The sequence below is a fragment of the Anguilla anguilla genome, chromosome 4 (genome assembly GCF_013347855.1).
Source record: "Anguilla anguilla isolate fAngAng1 chromosome 4, fAngAng1.pri, whole genome shotgun sequence".
In the NCBI taxonomy this organism is placed as follows: Eukaryota; Metazoa; Chordata; class Actinopteri; order Anguilliformes; family Anguillidae; genus Anguilla; species Anguilla anguilla.
The window spans coordinates 54,215,200-54,233,685 of record NC_049204.1 but is presented as its reverse complement, the minus strand read 5'-3'; the positions used below and the strand labels follow the sequence as shown (position 1 = coordinate 54,233,685).

Here is an 18,486-nt window from a genome sequence, read left to right as displayed (position 1 = left end):
CATGAACCCGGTGAAGCAGCACTCTAGTCGACTCTGCTCTTCATTCGGTTTGTATTTTCGATAATATTTTGGAATAATTTTACACTTCCTTTTTGTGGTTTGGAACACTGCAATTTCAGCATTGAATGTAAAGTAAGATTTCCAAGTTGAGACTTCAAATATTACAAGGACTCCCCCGCTATCTGTTGTGCTCATGTTTCCTTATCGACGCATAAAGCTGCAGCTTAATTATATTGAATGATTCATTGGCTGATAAATAATGTTTTAATTGTATAAAAGAGCACACAAAATAGGATAATCATCACCAATTATAGCTTCAGAAGTGGTATAAACTAACCTATGCATAAATATTACTGTAACAGTTAAAATGATAGTAGCTTTAATAGGAATAGAATTAAAAGTCAAGTAAGAATAAACAGTGAGCTCCGTAATGTTTGGGACAAATACATGTTTTTCTTGATTTGGCTCTGCACTCTGCAATATTAGATTTGTAATCAAACAATTCCCATGTGGCAAAGGACACATTTTAATAAAGAGTATTTTTATGCATTTTGGTTTCACCATGTAGAAATTACAGAACTTTTTATATATAGCTCCCCATTTTAAGGCACCATTATGTTTGAAACAAATGTATTCACAGGTGTTTCTAATTAGTCCAGTGTGTTCATTTGCTTCCTAAGCTCAGCTATAAGTTATATATACATTGATAAGCTATATATAAATTGATATAGAAGTTACTGCAAAATAAATGGATGGATGAATAAATGCATGGAAGGATATATACTTGGTATATCTGTTGAAAATGATTGCATCATCCTCCAGGGCTGTCTTTGTTGCAGAAAAAAATTGAATGCTCTGAAGCTATTTTGGAACATGATTTATCAAGGATTCCAGACCCATTTCCAGGTGCTGAACAGTGAAAAGCCACAGGGGATCCATCAGAACACTCTCTGCAGTCATGCAGTTAGGTGTTTGTGAAGCTCTTCCTACATTTGTTTCCACAATGTCACTTCACAAATTCCATTGGCAAAAACAAAACACTCCCTAATATATCCTGACTATAACTGTTGTGTAGCCACATGGAAAAGGACAAGGCGAACAGCTCTAACAGAGCATAATTAGTTTGCTAAAAATCATTAGTCTTTATCTACTAGAGCTTAAAGGGGGTTGGAAGTCCTAGTCACTGAATGCTATCTTATTAACCAAACACAACACAACACTATCCATCCATGCATAATCTATACCCGCTTATTCCTAGTCCGGGTCATAGGAGGTGCTGGAGCCTATCCCAGCATGCATTGGGTGAGAGGCAGCAATACACCCCAGGCAGTTTGCCAGTCCATCACAGAGCACACACACCATTCGCTCACACACTCCGCACACTAATACTTTACAGAAATAATACTTTCATGAGTAAAAATCACAAAGGTGTTTTAGTGTACTTTTTTCTTTTAACACACACCCATGAACACATGCATGCATGTATGCACACTATGCCTTAACAGCTATAGGAAAAAATGTTTTATGACAATTTTATTGATGTATTTTTGAAAAACACAGAAAAAATATTGAGAAAATGCTGCAATACGTAATTGCTGCTTTGCAGCTACAAAGTTAGCCAAGGAGCTTATGTGTATTTACTAGTTAATGCATTTTCAAAAAGAAAGAAAAAAAGCCATTTTTCCTTTGTGAAACAGCATGAAGCTCTCACTTTTTGACAATAAATACAAAACATTGGACACTATTTTTTTTTTTTTTTTACAAAACACAAACAAAACAGCAATTTAAAAAGTGAAGCAATTTACAATTGTGCATGTCAACTTGACATTATGTCTAGGTAGCAGTAAGATTCATAATCCAGTTCCATAGTGCAAGTGCAAAAAAAAAAAAAAAAACTCAATGGCTGTATAGCACACAGCAGTAGATTTATTTGATTTTGAAATGTTGACTCACAAACACAATCCTCAAAACTCAGACCCAGACAATATTACTGCTGAAAATGGAGACAAAATCTACAAAATCTATGAATTTTGAGCCCAAAAACTATTTTTGAATGTCTGCATTTCATAAATATGCTTCCAAAAAGCTATCCAAATATTGAAACTATTTCTAAATAGAGCTACTCATCTCAGTATGTTCAATGAAGGCATAACATTTAAAGGAGATGAGAGCATACAAGGAAATACTAGATTTAGTGGAATTGATACTTGAATAAATCCCTAAAAGTATTTTCAGCCACCCAGCCTCTTAATATGATTAATAATTTAAAGTTGGAAGCTGAAAAAGAGAAAGAGAAAGCATCATGGACATTCTTTTTCTGAATGAATTTTTAAAATATCAGTTGTCATTGGTTCAAACTGCACTGCATTGACAGCTCTTTTCCACATCATTTCAGAATTTCTTCTATTTTGTATTAAAAGAATGATTACATTAGTGTATGAAACCAATGAATCCCATCTGTACAATTCAAAAGTTTATCTCTGTAGATAGAACTTGTTTCTTAATACCCCTATTAATTTACCACATGAATAATTTAAGATGCTTAACACAAGTGTGAAGTCTCTTTTACGTTGAATGTAGGTTCACCGTAGGTTGCATTTCAGCAATCAACCTGCTGATTATTGTATTGCTGTACCATGGTACAAAGTCAGTATGCTGCCATATGTAACTGATGACTAAATCTCACTGGATTAATAGTTTAACTATACACATAAAATAGAAAGCAAATGGCATATTTGGGATAATCTTCTGTTTGCAATGAGTGAAAGTGAGAGGGTAATCATCATTTATAATTACATTTTTTATTCACTTAATTTTAATTCACTTGAGTGCATAATGAAAATTTCCACTGTTTGTGTGGTTCCAGGAATCGCCTTGAAAGGCTATGTGTCAATAATATTTACTGTATGAATAATAAATATTCATACACATTGCAATTGCATTTTCAGTTGGACAACAAGAGGGCAATTTTTAACAAGAAAACGCATCAAATGGAGTCATTAATAAACAATTACCGAAGGTAAATTGTAGTGCAGGTAGAATTTATAGAAAGATATAAAATCAGAAAGGTTTTCAAAATATTTTAAAAAATATGTACAAATGCAGTACCATATATTGACCCTTCAATTTCATTAAGTTTCGTTCTCTCCTGGGAGCAAACATTAAAAAGAAAATCTTACTGCTTAAAAAATCAGATAAAAACCAGATTGTAATACACATCAACACTAAACTATGTTTAAAGATGTCATATTTTAGCTCAAAGACTACATGAAAATGCAATATACAGTATAACATTGGTATCTTTGTGCGTCTCTTCCACTTTCTCTCTCCCACCTGAATAACAGTCTATCCCTTTGCATTAACAAAAACAAAAATTCACCCTTTTCCCCCCACATTACATAGCAGACCTTCAATATCCAACAACCTACACAAGGTAAGATGTCCACGATACAGAAACACGAACATAGTGTATGAATCTCAAAATATTTATTATCACCATAAATGTTAAAAGTGCTTATGATAAACTATACATTTTGCAATTCCACTGATCGTTTCAAAAACAATCTCAGAGGGTGAACCTTCAGTCTTATTCAGTCATATAAGTTTAACACTGTTCTTAAACCTGAGCCTTGAACATGAGCAATAGTTCTTTCCTGGGCTTTTGCCTGTGATGGTAAATGGGAAAAGAGGTTCATGAGAATTCACAGTTATTGCATATAGATGTAGGGGTTGGTCTTGTGCACTACCCCTGTGTTCATCACACAGTTGGGCATGATATTGTGTTGGACGGGCATCTGGCTGATGCCATGGCTGCTGCCAGACCAGGGTGGTGAGTCCACGGGTTCACGCTTAATGGAATGCACCAGACTGTGACCTTTGAACTCGTAGCTTAACTTGTAGTCCTGCGGCATGTAGCCTTTATGATCCATGGAGCTGTTGGTGTACATTTGGCTGTTCATACAGTTCGTACTCAGGTGGTCAGAGTGGGACAGTCGCTGGGGGCTGAACTGGGTAAGGTCTTTGTTTAGAACACATTTCAGGGGCCGGTTGCCCCCAGCACACATGTTTTGGTAGTGTCCATTGAAAGTGGGACTCAGGTTGCCCTTGTTTTTCAGGCAGGGGGAGTACTGCTCGTAGTATTCCGCCTCGGCCTTCAGCTGAAGGCCGTCGTAGCCCATCCCGTAGCGTTTGTCGACGTGCTCCTTGCACATCCACGCGCGGCCGTGAGGGGTGCCGTACACGTCGCACCCATTCTCCGAGTCGGAATCCTGCTCCACCTTGATGGGCATTTCGGGGAGCATGCGCCCGTCGTAGCATTCGCCGTGGCCCACGTACCCGTTCTCGCTCTTGACGGTGTCCATGCAGTAGCTCTCCATCTCCGGGTTCTGCATGCTGCCGTACAGCTTGGGCAGGTAGGCCTCGTTCCTGCCCCCGTGGCAGCTGGGAGACATTCTGTACGCCCCTGCTTTCCCGTAGTGGCTGGACTTGCCCATCCTATTAGGCGCCAGGTTGACGTTTTGCCCCACTCTTATTGCGCCCACAGAGGCTCGCATGGTCCATGGGTTCTCCAGGCTGTGAGCCCTGTGCCCACCCACGGAGGACTTGCAGAAATTGAGCGGCTCCTCTTGGGAGTAGTACCCCTCCACCTTGTACTTGACGCCTTCCTTGGAGAAGGGCGTCCAGGGCGTGTGGTGGCGCAGCTGTCCGCTCGAGTTGCCGGGGCAGTTGAAGAGCAGGATGTCCCCGCTGTCATCCATCCCCCCGGTGCTGGCTTGCCTCTTCAGATGGTCCTCTCTCTCACTGAGGATGACAGGAAAAGAACAGGAGTCACATTTCACATTCTCCGTCAGCAGCTGCCACTATCCTGACAGGAAACAGAGTCAAAAAGACCAACAACTTCTCTTTCACAAGACACGCTTGTGACAACAAAATGAAGCTGGGAGAAACTCTTTATGTAGCTGACCTTTACTAATTCAAGGGTTTCTCCAAGTAGGGGTTCAGTCACATTAAAAAGCAAAACTATGCTTTATGCTTTATTATTTGCCAAACTAAGGGTAACTAACTACAGCAGGAAAAAGTTACAGGGCATGAAACGTTTACTCATATTTTCTTAATGTCAAGATGCAGTGACTCACATCTGTTATGTGGCAGTGCAATACAAATGTCAGTAACACTGAGCATAATAAAATTCCAAAGTAAATATAGACGTTTGAAAATGTATTTAATGGACATTTGGCTGCAGTCTACTGAGCCAGGAATGTTAATTGTGTTACAGTGAAAAGGATTTGTTGGCGAGTTTAGATTTAATGTGGTTGCTTTGTTATGCCATGACACATAGAAGATGATGATTTTCATAGGAAACTAGAAAAATAAATACTTGATTAACAGAACACAAGTTTTGTATGATGACAACCAACTATAAAATAAATTCATAGAGGCCCTTTGCTACAGACCAACTGAGCAATATTATGTGCTCAGGAATGTTATTTTCCTAAAGTACTTGAAATAACTTCAAGATTTCAATACCCAATTGAGTGCCTTCCCAGAGAAAACAGAGCTATAAACCAAAGATGAATGACTGATTTTTAAGACTAAGCCCAATTGTGCTGATTCATTGACCCGTCTTTGTTCTCCACATCCACACACAGTACCATTCCTTTATCAATAATGCTCAATATGACTGGCCTGCAAATGCAATTCCGGTATCTTGAATTTCAAAAGCAATCAGTTGCTCAACTGCAAGTTCGATTTTGCAGTGTTATAGTTTTGTTGGATATACATTTCATACAAAGGCAGTAACTAAACCCTTCTGAAGATCAGCTCCAGGGATATCATAGGATTTGCCTTTGATTTAAGAGGCTACATTCAAACGAATCAGCAAAAACAAGATACAGCTGTCCTTTTTTTACTCAGTGTTGTATTTCAGAGGATTCCCTATGAGCAAAGACTTGCAAGATACATACTTCAGGGCCCACTGTGTGACACTGACATATTCTGGGAATGCGTTTCTATACACAAGCTGAGCATTAGCCTGCACCAGAACCCACTGATCTTCAACTGAATGAACTCGTTGGACGGGAGGTCCTCTCTCTGCTTTATTCATCATTGTCACAAAGGAAAAAGCCTTTGGGTTGGGGCCTTTGATTTCTACATTCCCTGTCTGCTTGTTGCTTGCTTTTAAAAAAAATAATAAAATGGAACTAAGCCCAAAAATGCCATTGCAGTGTTCTCACACGACACCAAGTGACCAGGGAGATGTTTTCAAAGATTTGGGGAACTCTTGCCAGTTTATTCAGTCCACCTGTTGTTATTCTGTAAATCTATGGGTTTAAATGCAACATACTGTTCCCCCAGATTTCTATGTATGTAAGTATGGCTGTGAAAACCAAGAAATGGGACTTGGTAAGTGTTCAAATTCTGAATGGAAATTGAACATTTATTTACATTCTTCTTATATTTTTTAATACTAAGGCTAGTCTTGGCTTTTTCGGGGTAATATAATTGCAGAAACTGTCAAGAGGACTGTATACACACAGACATGCACATACACACACACACACACACACATAAATTCACAGTATATATGCACCTTTGATTGGCTGTGTTGATCGAGAAACACTTCTGGCTCTCAGGGTTAAGACATCACACTTGGACCATAGAAACTGGTTTTGATTTCACATGGATAAGGTTATGGCATTCTACAGTTATTACTGTATCTAATTAAAGAGTAGCAACACTGCAGCTGAAAAAAATGTGTTTTGGAATGGTTGTGTATTCTATGAGAAAACGCATTTTGTTTTATTTTCTTCCTCACCTTTCTGAACCCCGCTGGACCATGACAAAAAAACAAATAAACATTTTAATAAATAAAATTTTAACTCCACCAAAATCAATCAATCAATCCATTGAAGAGCCAATCAATAAATCAACAGAGACAGTAGAATCCCACGGATATCCTAAATGCAACACTGTGGACCTGTGTCTGTATGCCCACACACAGACCTGATCTTATTTTCTCATTGCAGAAACCATAGAGTTCACACATTCACACAGTTCTCGGTATATCAGCACTCACACAATTCTGGGATCCCGAATAAGAAACCATAAAAGCCCTCCTTCAGCCTTTTCATGAAATACATCTTTGTCTTTTCTATAACTATGAAATATGAAGGTATAACAATTGTGAGTAAGGGAAAGAATGTTGTTCTTTTCCTGAGATATGTTTTAAAGCATATCATTGTGTTCTGTGGACAGCAGAGGGGGTGATAGGGCTCCAGTTTGCTAACACTTCCTTCATAGTTCACCTTTGATGCCTTTGAAGATAAGTTTAGCCATTAAAGGACAGTTAATGTTTTTCCTGCTGAACCAGCTGTAGCTCCTTCCACACTGAATGTGTCAGTGAACTAAGGTACTTTTGTGAATACATGTATTCACTTTGAATCTAAAGGCATTTTAATCCTTGATCTACATTATTTACAACCTGACATGTATCAATTTAATTAAACAATGCTGCTGAAACTTTTATGCTTAAAATATTTTACAGAGCATTTATATATGCCAAAATTATTTAATTGGAAGACAGACCTAAATCTAACATCTACAGATACATTACATTTACAAATGCATGTGGACACCTGAACATCACCCATGTGTACTTGGTGAACATCTCATTCCAAAACCATGGGCATTAATATGGAGTTAGACCCCCCTGTAACAGCCTCCACTCTTCTGGGAAGGCTTTCCAGTATATTTTTGAACATGGCTGCGGGGATTCCATTCAGCCACACAAAACATTACTGAGGTTAGGCACTGATGTTGGGCAGAAGGCCTGGCCCTGCAGTCGGAATTCCAATTTATCCCAAAGGTGCTTGATGGGGTAGAGGTCAGGGCTCTGTGCAGGCCAGTCAAGTTCTTCCCCACCTCTAAAACCATTTCTTTATGGACCTGGCTTTGTTGCACGGGGGTATTGTCATGTTGAAACAGGGGTCTTCCCCAAACTGTTGCCATAAAGGTGAAGTGCACACTTCTCTAGAATGTCATTGTATGCTGTAGCAGATTAAGATTTCCCTTCAGTGGAACTAAAGGGCCGAGCCCAAACCATGAAAAACAGCCCTAGACCAGTATTCCTCCTCCACCAAACTTTACAGTCGGCACTATTCAGGCCAGTACAGTTGGCACTATATATTCTGCCAAACCCAGATTCATCCGTCTGACTGCCAGATAGTGAAGTGTGATTCATCATACCAGATAACACGGTTCCACTGCTGTAGAGTCATATGGCAGAATGCTTTACACCACCCCAGCCGAAGCTTGGCATTGCACATGGTGATCTTAGACTTGTGTTTGGCTACTCGGCCACGGAAATCCATTTCATGAAGCTCTTGACGAACAGTTCTTGTGCTGACATTGTCTCCAGAGGTAGTTTGGAACTCTGTAGTGAGTGTTGCAACCAAGGACAGATGATTTATGTGCACTACATGTTTCAGCACTCAGTGGTCCCATTCTGTGAGCTTGTTTGGCCTACCGCTTTGAAAAAACTAGTTTCTTACACTTTTTGGAACAGTTCTGTCAACTGTAATCAATTGACCAATCACATAATTTCCAGAAAGGCATATATTATATTAAAACATTTTAGACAAAATTTGCGTTGCATTGTAATCTGCTGTGTATTTAGAAGCATCTAAATCAAAAGGTTTGTCATCACATGAGTAACTGCGACTATGATTCCATGACCTTGTTAGCTAATTACTCCGGCACCAAATGTGGATGATCTTAATATCCAGTGTGATGTTCTTTTTCATCATGTGGAATATATGTATAAATTACACTGCATTGCACAAAATTAAAAACAATTCATTTAGAGGAAACAAATTGTTTCTTTCCTGTGAGGTGACCTGTCCAGGGTGTATTCCAGCCTTTTGCCCAATGCACGCTGGGATAGGCCTTGGTACTCCAGTCCTGCTGTTTTTAAAATATTAGAGTTTGACAATGCAGTGTTACAATATGCTTTCATCCAGCAGGGGAAAAACTGCAGTGCACACTATCTTACTGGAATTTTATCTCTTGGAAAAAAAATGCAACAACTGTACAAAAATATATTTGCTTATTTATGTTTATATCTCTTTGACTGATAAATCCAAAGAAATCATTATAATAGCAGGTGAGAACAATTTTGGTCTCTGGAAAATATTTCAAAACTAAATAAATGACTTTATGCCAGGGAAGAGTCAATTCACCTTAAAGGAACAGAAATGGTGAAGCTTCAGAACTGGACAAATAGTGTGCTTTCTGTTTTTCTGTTTGTATCCAGGAGAACAGAAATTCATTTTCTGGGGGCGGCAAAGGGGCAGAGATGAACAGAGAGAGAGAGAGAGAGAGAGAGAGGGAGAGAGAGAGAGAGAGCAATAGAGAGAGAGAGAGATAGAGAGAGAGAGAGAGAATAGTCACAGCTCAAGTGGTGAAATGACATAGGTCTTCTGATTGATCTGGCCTGACGATGACACAGGGTCAGAACCCAACCCAGCAGCCTGTCAGCATGGTAGAGCTCGTGTCTGTGGCCACCGGCCCAGATACATGCAGAAACTAAGTGATCTCCTGGCTGAACCCTCTAAAGAGGTGGATTTAATCATGGCCATGCCAGGGCCATCCAGGACATCTGATTATTATAGCCTCTCCGGGATTTCATTTCCAAGAATTATTTTTATAGTCCAAAAACACAAGGTTCCAAGATGCATTTGAGTAATTTTGGGGGCGTGGCCTTTTTTGAACCCATCTTGCAACAGTGCTGCTTAAATCATGCAGGCTGTTGTTTCCCACTGTATTTAAGTCAGATTAAGGGCTTACTTACAGTTAGGAATCTAGTGGAGAAATTAACTTACAGTGCATAGCTCCTGCTTACAGTGCGTTGTATAACCTCCGGACAATATAATACACAAAGAAAACTTACTTGTGCTCCAGTGCAGTAATGACCCCGCCCTTGTGCTTGTTCCTCATCATCATGCTCTTCATCTTCATCTCAGTGATGGAGGGCAGCAGGAGAGGCACAGCCACACAGAAGAGAGCCAGCTGAGGGGGCAGAACCGTGCCTGATGGGGTCTTCTTCTTTTGGCCATGGAGGAATTTGAGCCTTCCCTGGAACTGCATGGTCTGGAGAGAGGAATGGGCAACTTACTCACAGGCACAAACAGGGAAGGTGCACCCTAAACCTCCATTCCAAAAAAGACTGTATACAGCCATGTATACAGCCATGGCTGTTTTGTGGTGTTTGCCAATTTATGGTGTCTCAATGTGACTCACCTCGTTAAATAAAGGTTAATGAATAGGTCATGATTCGCTATTTCTAACAGTATATCAAACGAGGAGTTCCATAAGAAAGACATCTGGAATAAAAATACTCCCAATATTGCATTTAAAATATGGTATATTTCTCACAAACTAATATACTAATCTTTATGCGAACAAAATCATAATGAAAACATAATCACATTCTTGCAGGAGCCCATTCAAAAATCTATTTATCTACAGATGAGTAAACATTAAATAGTCCAGTAGTAACAATAATTTGTGAATTAATAAAACATTTGTGCAAGAGGAGAACATTGTTTTTAAGTCTGTTGCATGTATTTTAACATCATCATTAAATTTGTAGCACAGAATGAAAGGAACACAGAAAGTTCATAGCAAGGGGCATGGAAAAAAAAGAAAATTAAAGCAAGACCTGTTATTTATTGAGGAAGTAATAGTGAGCATATTCAGCCTAATCAGAGAGTGTAGATTCGGCAACAGTTTGTGAGAGTTCATGACTGCTTTGGGAGAAATAAGAAGCTGTAGCGAATGTCCTTGATTTCCCCTTTGGGGAAACAGGTCCCATTAGATGAATGACTTTGAGATTTTTTAAAAGAAAGGACTCTCACATAACAAACTACACAAAATAATGATGCAAAACAAGTCTTGCTTCTTACCCTACAAAACAGAAACTAATTCAAATATATCTTATGTTGACCTTTCTTGAAAAGAAAATTCCAAAAGTAACTTGCTCAATGTATTTCCACTTCTGCACCCAAATCACTCTGTTATAATATTTAGGAGGTACAAAAACATAGCCCTCCACTATTTTCAGTTTTGGATTTTCTATTTATAGATATAGATTACAGAACCAAAACAAGTTATACTGATGTATAACAGAAATTTCTCTTTGAATTGCAACAGACATTCTGTATTGTATTATTCTTTTTTTTTATTTTTTATTTTTTTAAAAAAGCTCAAACCTATAATTTTGCCATGACACTGGTTTCTATGAATGACTTTTTCACAGAAGACTATAGCAAGAAAGCTGGGAAAAGTACATTTTTTAAAAAGATTTTTTTAAATGTACAGAACAATTTGTAACGTACCCACAGAAACCTTTCACTGCAGTTCAAAAACCACAGTTGGAACGAATGGGCTGAGAGTGGCAGTCAGAGTAACTATGACCATTAGCAAGCAGCACATGTGGGGAGAGGGAACAGTATCCAGTGCTGTCATGTTTGGGGTCCGCACACAAGGACAGGGCCTCAGATCCTTCGGTGGATTGCGAGGTTGCACACTTGGGAAAGGCCTAATGGTGACCTTGCGTAGGAGGAGAGTATGTGAGGGTCAGTGTGGAGGGTCACTCACCAGGAAGCCGGAGGTACTGTCCAGCAGGCAGCGCACCCGCGAGATGAAGCAGCGGTTGAGGAAGGAGGAGAACTCTGCAGGAATGCTGCCTGGCTCCTGAGAACCGAAGAGGCTGCTGACCACAAAGTCTTCACCTACACACACACACACACACACACAAAACACGTGGTGAAGAGGCTGGAAGTTTTCCCAGTATTACTCCTGCCACAGTTTAAAGGCCTGCAGCCCAACAATGCCCAAGAAATGATGCATTTGATTATTAGTAGCGCTGCTCTGGGTTTTAAAACAAATTAGATGAGGAATTTGTAATTAAACAAATCATTGGCAAGCTTCAATATTCAAAAAGGTCTGACATGACTCCACACCTATTGGCACTCATGCTCTAAGACTCATCATTCATAAATAATTTTTATATTTGTGTTAATTTGGAAAACCGAGAGCCAACAGATAAAGCTACATTTCTGAAAGTAGAGCATAAAATGCAGCACAATATCAACGCTCCTCTCTGCCTCGCTCACTCTGGCCGTGGCGAGGCACAGGGCCCCCGCGTCTCTGTTGTCAGTAATTATATACACACCAGTTCCTGCCGCTAAATGGTGGTCCGGGTTGGCCACCTGCTGTGCCGGGTTCATGGCCCAGTGGAGCTGTCTTCGGAACTCCTGCCGGTCGTCCACATGGATGTAATCAAAGACATTCTGGTGCATCACGTCAGTCTGGGCAGAGCGGGAGATAATGCATCACGGCTTGACCCACTAAAGCCCCTGATTAACAGTCTCTATTGTGTTTGCAAACAGCGGTGGCCTTCCCACTTAACCTCTGCCGCGCTCCGCTGAACACGGTCCGTAGCCCGGCACGCAGGAGGCACTCGGGCCGACACCGAGAGTGTCGCGCTACGGGAGGCCCGCGCGGAGCCCTGTCGCGTTCCCCTTTAGGCAGATAACAGTCGCTTGTTTCGGGGATTTAGATCGGGTTTTAAAAGAACGACCCAGAAATACACAGAGGGCATCTATGGGCTGGCCTCTGAAAGGAGCAGGCGCTCATTGAAACGGCCGTTTAGCAAAGTACGGAGACTGGAGTGAACTGCAATAGCACCGTTGAAAATAGGCCGCAGGGTGTGTTCTTTGTTAGATATGCCAAACAAGCTAATGGCCTTTACAGGGATGATTTATAAATGGTTTGTGCATCCAACCAAACATTTTGCACATATTTAGTTTTCTCAACACATAGTGGCTTTCATGCAGCAATATACAGTAGCTTTAGAGTGGCATTAAGCAGTCATACGGATGTAAGATAGTTTGTGACATTTCTACAGGTTCATGACACCTGCAATGAACAAGGGAAAACAAAATAGCACATGCAACAATGCCATGGAATATCATAATATTTTGTATTTGTCAGCATGGCAATAAAGTGCCTCTCTGCTGTCCAAATACCTAAACCAGATTAATAGAATTTTCACTTTGCTTTTGTAGGTGCATGTTTGTTGCCATTGTTAAAATAACCTCTCTGGGTCTGACTTGAGAAGTGCTCACTTCTAACGTTTCCACAGCCCGCAATTAAGTGTTTCTTTTCAGGCCGTGGGATGCGTGGCTGTCCCAGCTGGCTTGTTTGTCAAACATCGCGTGACATGGGCCGCGGAGGGCTAGCAGCCCAGCCCTGGTGAAACCCCCCCCCACCCTTTCACCCGCCCCGCATTTGTAATTCCTCTTTCTTTCCAGCAATAGCTTTGCTTTCTGTCATGAATGACAGATTCCTTCTAAAATATTCAGCCTCCTCATAATTTCCACATTGGAGGCACGCAAGGGTTTGAACATTTGCCTTGCAAAACAATTCTTCCACCAAACACATGGCAGCGCCACCACGATTCCCATCAGCAGACGGATCAAGTGACTATTGTGTGAGATTCTCTTGTAAAAGAGAATAAGCAATGTTTTCCCTGGCCCAAGCTTCCTGTCCTTCAAAGGATAATTACAAAGTAGCAAATTAGATCAAAGGGATATGCTGTTTCTGCAGTATTTCAGCCTTTTTTTGTGGTAGGAATCCTAAAACAAAAATATATATCTTTTCTTGTCTCGTATGCAGCCTGCTAGTCATGTCTTGTTTACATAATGGTGAATCTATGCTCCCTGGTGTTGTTTGGGTACCAGCAACACTTTTTAAAGGCCCTGGTGGAATTGTTAAACAATGCCTTCAAAAATATTTTGGCTTTGTGAATTTTCTGCAATGGGCGTTAGAATAGCATACATACTATGTCACAATTTGTCAGCTTTACTAGAAATTCTTTTTTCCTTGACAACGTACATGATAAAAATATGGTCATGATGATTTTACAAAAATGATTATGCAGCGGCAGACATAAATTCACTTATTCAAGGTTTGCTTTGTCCAATGAAATTGAACTATATCTGCTATATTCATTTTTAGTACAGTAATGTAATAAAATATAATAGTTTGTCCAAACATTAATTAAATTACATTATAATCACATTGGCTTTTACATTATCATTACTATGAATTGCACTGAACTGGATTTCATTAGGTGCACTGACTTAAAGGAGGCTGTGAAATATATTATTTAAACAAGATAGAAAAGAAAATTTTTTGGTTTTCATTCACTGAAAACTGTAGGTACAAAAGCAAAAATTATATTTTTGTAATGTGTAGATTTCAGAGTACAAGTGATTAAAGAGATAACAATAAAAGTCATAACGCATACAATAAATGGTCCAGAAAGAGACATGTGTTAGCAGTTGAGGTGACCCATATAGGTTTTATAGTTTGTACCATTTGGTTTCCTGATGACAGCTGCTTTGTGTTTTGTGGATTTAGACATCATTTGCATGCACATCTTACTGTGAAGTTTAATCTCTATAATAAGACAAGGCAAAACAGAGAAGCTACAGGCACTTCATTTTCATAGCTTGAATTAATGTGTAAAGGAGAAATAAAATTGCAAATCGAGTTATATTAATCCTCAAGCATGCTATCAAGCCAATAAGCTTGTTCCTGTTTGCTGCGACAAATTCAAAAGAGAACGTAAAAAAATAAGTACCATACACTTAACCATAAAAACTGATGGTGGTGTGTGGAAAGACTCAATAGTGTGGACCTAAGCAACTTCGTACAGCACTTAAATTCTGATGTTATTGTTCTGAACTTCTCACAAGCCAAAAGAAAACACTATACTGTAATAATTACCAGGTCTCATAAGTATCCCTTGTCAATGTAATCAGGCGAAGCACTTTACTCATTCACTTGGAAAATGACTTAGGAAGGGGAGGACAGCCATGTCCAGCTGATACTAAATGAGAGAAAGCAGCCATTCGCAGTTCTTTAGCCAAACGTGTTTACCTCCTGACCTCGCTAAATCCTTAAAGAACCTACGCCACTGACCTCCCGGGCGCCTCCCCAGAGCGAGGCTAGGAAAGCTTTTCCGCCATACGCAATAATCCGACAGGCGGGGGGAGAGAGGGAGCAGGGGCAGAGCAGGCCAGGCTCTGTGGGTCCAAATTGCTACTGTGCAGGACAGCACAGGCGACGAGCTGCACAACATCAGCGCTGGCCTGCCATCCCACTCGCACACACACACACACACACACACACACACACGCACACACACACACACACACACACATGCTCCTGAGGGCCACAGGCTCTGTGAAGAGAGCGAGCGACCAGCTCGGGAATGCTCTATCTCTCTCGGGCACCTCTCGAGATGGTGTCATGATTCGAGAACGTGTCAGCGGGGATCTGAGAATCAGGAGCGAGTTCTCAGCTGCGTCTCTGGGGCCCACTGCCGGTGGAGGTCGGCTTGGCGTAATGTCGTGAGACCTTTCCCTCTGGGAACATCATCGTGTCGGGTTTGGCTGCTGTGTTACGGGACTCTCCTTGTGGGAGATGTCCAGGAAAGACACTACCCTTGCCTGCGTTTAGGTCCCAAAGGAACACACAGAGTTTCCCGGCCAACACAGTGTCTAAAACGTTCACATTGGTACTCACGTCCATCACAGTGTATAAGCAAGGTTGTTTTGTAGATTAAACACAGAATTCTTATAAACTTCCTATTGCCACTCCGTGAATGAATAAGCTATTACCATATCTTTCCTGGGCCCAGAGCATGTTCTCCTTTTAGGGGACAATGACTGAGTGTATACGGCATTATGTGCTGTCATGCATGTGTTAAACATAGAGTGTACAGCTTTGTATGTGTTAAACAGTAGCTAAACTAAGCAATTTGCATTAAATTAAATTAATTCAGCACATTAACCCCCCATTATGAATAAATAGTACCTGATGGAAGCCCAAGTAGTCAACAATGGTCGATGAGGCATAGAAAACCATCCCATCTGTGCTCACCACCAGTGCAAAACCAGTCAAGGACTATGAGAAAAAAGAGATAGAAGCAAACATTAATAATCACATTCAATACAAATTTTTGATACAAACACTAATTATTAAAACAAACAAGAATTTTCAAACAAGAAAACTATCTATTTCAGCAAAATTGCATATGTACAAATATGCTACACACAGCTATATAAATATACCAATGCAGACCACATTGCAGTGTTTAACAAGGACACCACAGAGGTCTTAAAGTCATTGAGTACACGCTTTAACCTTTGTGTGGTAACAAGTGTTTTTAAAATTGAATTCATGCTGCATCTCCACAGCAGGACTTCCATATTTGAGGTTAGGGAAATGTAGGAGTCAGTTCTACAAACTGCAATTTATTAACTTTCAAGTGCCTGTACGGCGTCCAAGTTCCCGACGATCGCGTGACTGGAGCCTGCTCCGTGCCAGGCCCTGTCACCTCCAGTTTAATGTGAATCGACCCAGGTCAGGCCAGCTGCTTTTCTTCTGGCTCCCGAGGCCCGGCTCCGTGCTCAGCTTCCCGCCGCGGGCAGGGCGCTCGGGGCAGCCGTGCCGCGGCGAGACGCCTTCAAGCTGGCCGTGGCCGGGGGGTACGGGACCCGCGGTCGCCTCGTTCACACCCCAGCCCCCGTCCGTCAGCGCTAGCCTCGTGTTCGCAGAGAGCAGCAGGACGGGTTGGGGAAAACGGTCCCTCGCGCAATGGCCATTCCGCTAATGAAAATTAAATAAAGCTACCTAATTCTGTTTCTTCCACTCGTGTGTTTTACTTAAAAAAACACTGCCAAATAGGTGCTTTTGCTCTGCTAATTCATTCCATTCAGTTCATGCCAGACCTCAGTTACTTTTTTCTGCCACAGGCAGGAACATTCCGGATAAATATCAACCAGCGTTTTATGGCCAACAATGTAATCTCAAAATTACTGTCACCGCACACAAGAAAAACATCCAAATGTGATCTGTCATATGCTGTATGAGGACTGCGGATACATCAATTTAAAGATGATAACGTAGAGTCTGGGGGAAAATATGAATGTTGAATGCTGAAAATGAAATACAGCTCCTCCGTGACAGAATATGAGGTGGCATTTGATGAACACACCTGCACAGAAAACTTATAATTAACATCCAAAATTAAACAAATTAACTGCTTTGGATACAAGACTCTGACATTGAGACTTCACGACACACCACACCACCTGATAAGATTCTATTTATATTATATTATTGCCTATTGATAGCTAATGTTCTAAATGGATTGCTGTTGGTCGGACAGAGCTATATCAATGCTCTTGATTTGGGGCCTTTTTAAAGATTTTTCATCGACAATAAAGAAGCCAGAAAAAAGTATTAGTACCAACACTGTAATTCTAAATCAATATAATACAGTAGAGATAGGGCATGCACTAGATTTTTTTTAAATGGGCACATGTACAGAGTAAGGGTTCAATCACCCAAACAATAACACATACAAAGGGAAAAGAATACAGAACAAAACAAAAACACACAAAATTATGCTGCATGCAGTAAAGGCATGAATTACAAATAATTAAAAAAATACAAATATTTTTTAAAATACTTATAATAAACTACAGACATCCTTTTTTGAACTATAAACTCTTCTTTGAGTTAAAAACATGGCTCTATTGCAAATATTGGTATGAACTCATGAGAACCTTGTCATAGGCTAAATGGGTCGGTAAGTACATGGTAGTATGGTGTTCCAAATGTTTGCACTTCCAAAGAATGATGCGTGTATATGCGATGCCATTAAGTGTGTGTTTATGGAAACCACTCAGTGTGAGTATACATGGGTTCGGAGCCTAAACAGAGATTCCAGGGAAAAAAAAAAACGTGAGGGAGGCGTGCTCCATTCCTGGTCTCCTGCTGACTGCGACTCTGTTTGACAGACATAAACTGTGCAGTCATTATCCAGCCAGAGGCCGTTGACCCAGTAACCATTTCCACTCGTTTCTAGATAGCGGAGCTCGGCGCGCGCTAAACCTGCACGTCAGCACAGCGCCGCGCGGCCGCGTGCGTGACTAGACTTTACAGTACATGCGCCTTCCACCACGCTCTCTGACAGTACACTTCCAGGTCTGACGACGGGGCCAGAGGGGAGACTACTTGCTGAAGAAAGCAAATATTTGATGACTTGGAGACAATCATTTGCTTTAAACAATCCGATTTGAATGCTTCTGCTTGCAAGCTGCTGCCCGCTAAACCTGTGTAGCTTCTTTGTGTTTTTTTTTTTTTCGTGCTCGTTTGCAGTACCGTCGAAAAAAGAAATGGCTTCTATTTATTGCTTTGTACTGAACTGCTGCTCCAACATTTCGTGATCAGATAGTATCTCCCTTAGTAAATCAGACGCAATTATGCCATGAAAAGCCGTTACAATTTTTCTCCAAGTGTTTTCACGGGGGGAGAAAGTTTAAAATTTTGTGCTGCTTTCCAAAATTC

At 40.6% G+C, this 18,486-nt stretch overlaps 1 protein-coding gene across 4 annotated transcripts in view; it reads right to left on the bottom strand.

The window, feature by feature from the left end:
• Positions 1–1,518: 1,518 nt before the first annotated feature.
• The window catches only part of LOC118224630 (aryl hydrocarbon receptor repressor-like), a 67,536-nt gene continuing 50,568 nt past the window's right edge, over positions 1,519–18,486 (bottom strand). For all 4 annotated transcript variants that reach the window (XM_035412196.1, XM_035412198.1, XM_035412199.1 and 1 more), the window contains 5 exons: positions 15,946–16,035; positions 12,233–12,368; positions 11,656–11,789; positions 9,947–10,146; positions 1,519–4,800 (listed from right to left, as the gene is read on the bottom strand). In XM_035412196.1, the coding sequence (XP_035268087.1) occupies positions 3,708–4,800; positions 9,947–10,146; positions 11,656–11,789; positions 12,233–12,368; positions 15,946–16,035 (1,653 nt within the window). In that variant the 3' untranslated portion in view covers positions 1,519–3,707. The remainder of the gene's footprint in view (positions 4,801–9,946; positions 10,147–11,655; positions 11,790–12,232; positions 12,369–15,945; positions 16,036–18,486) is intronic.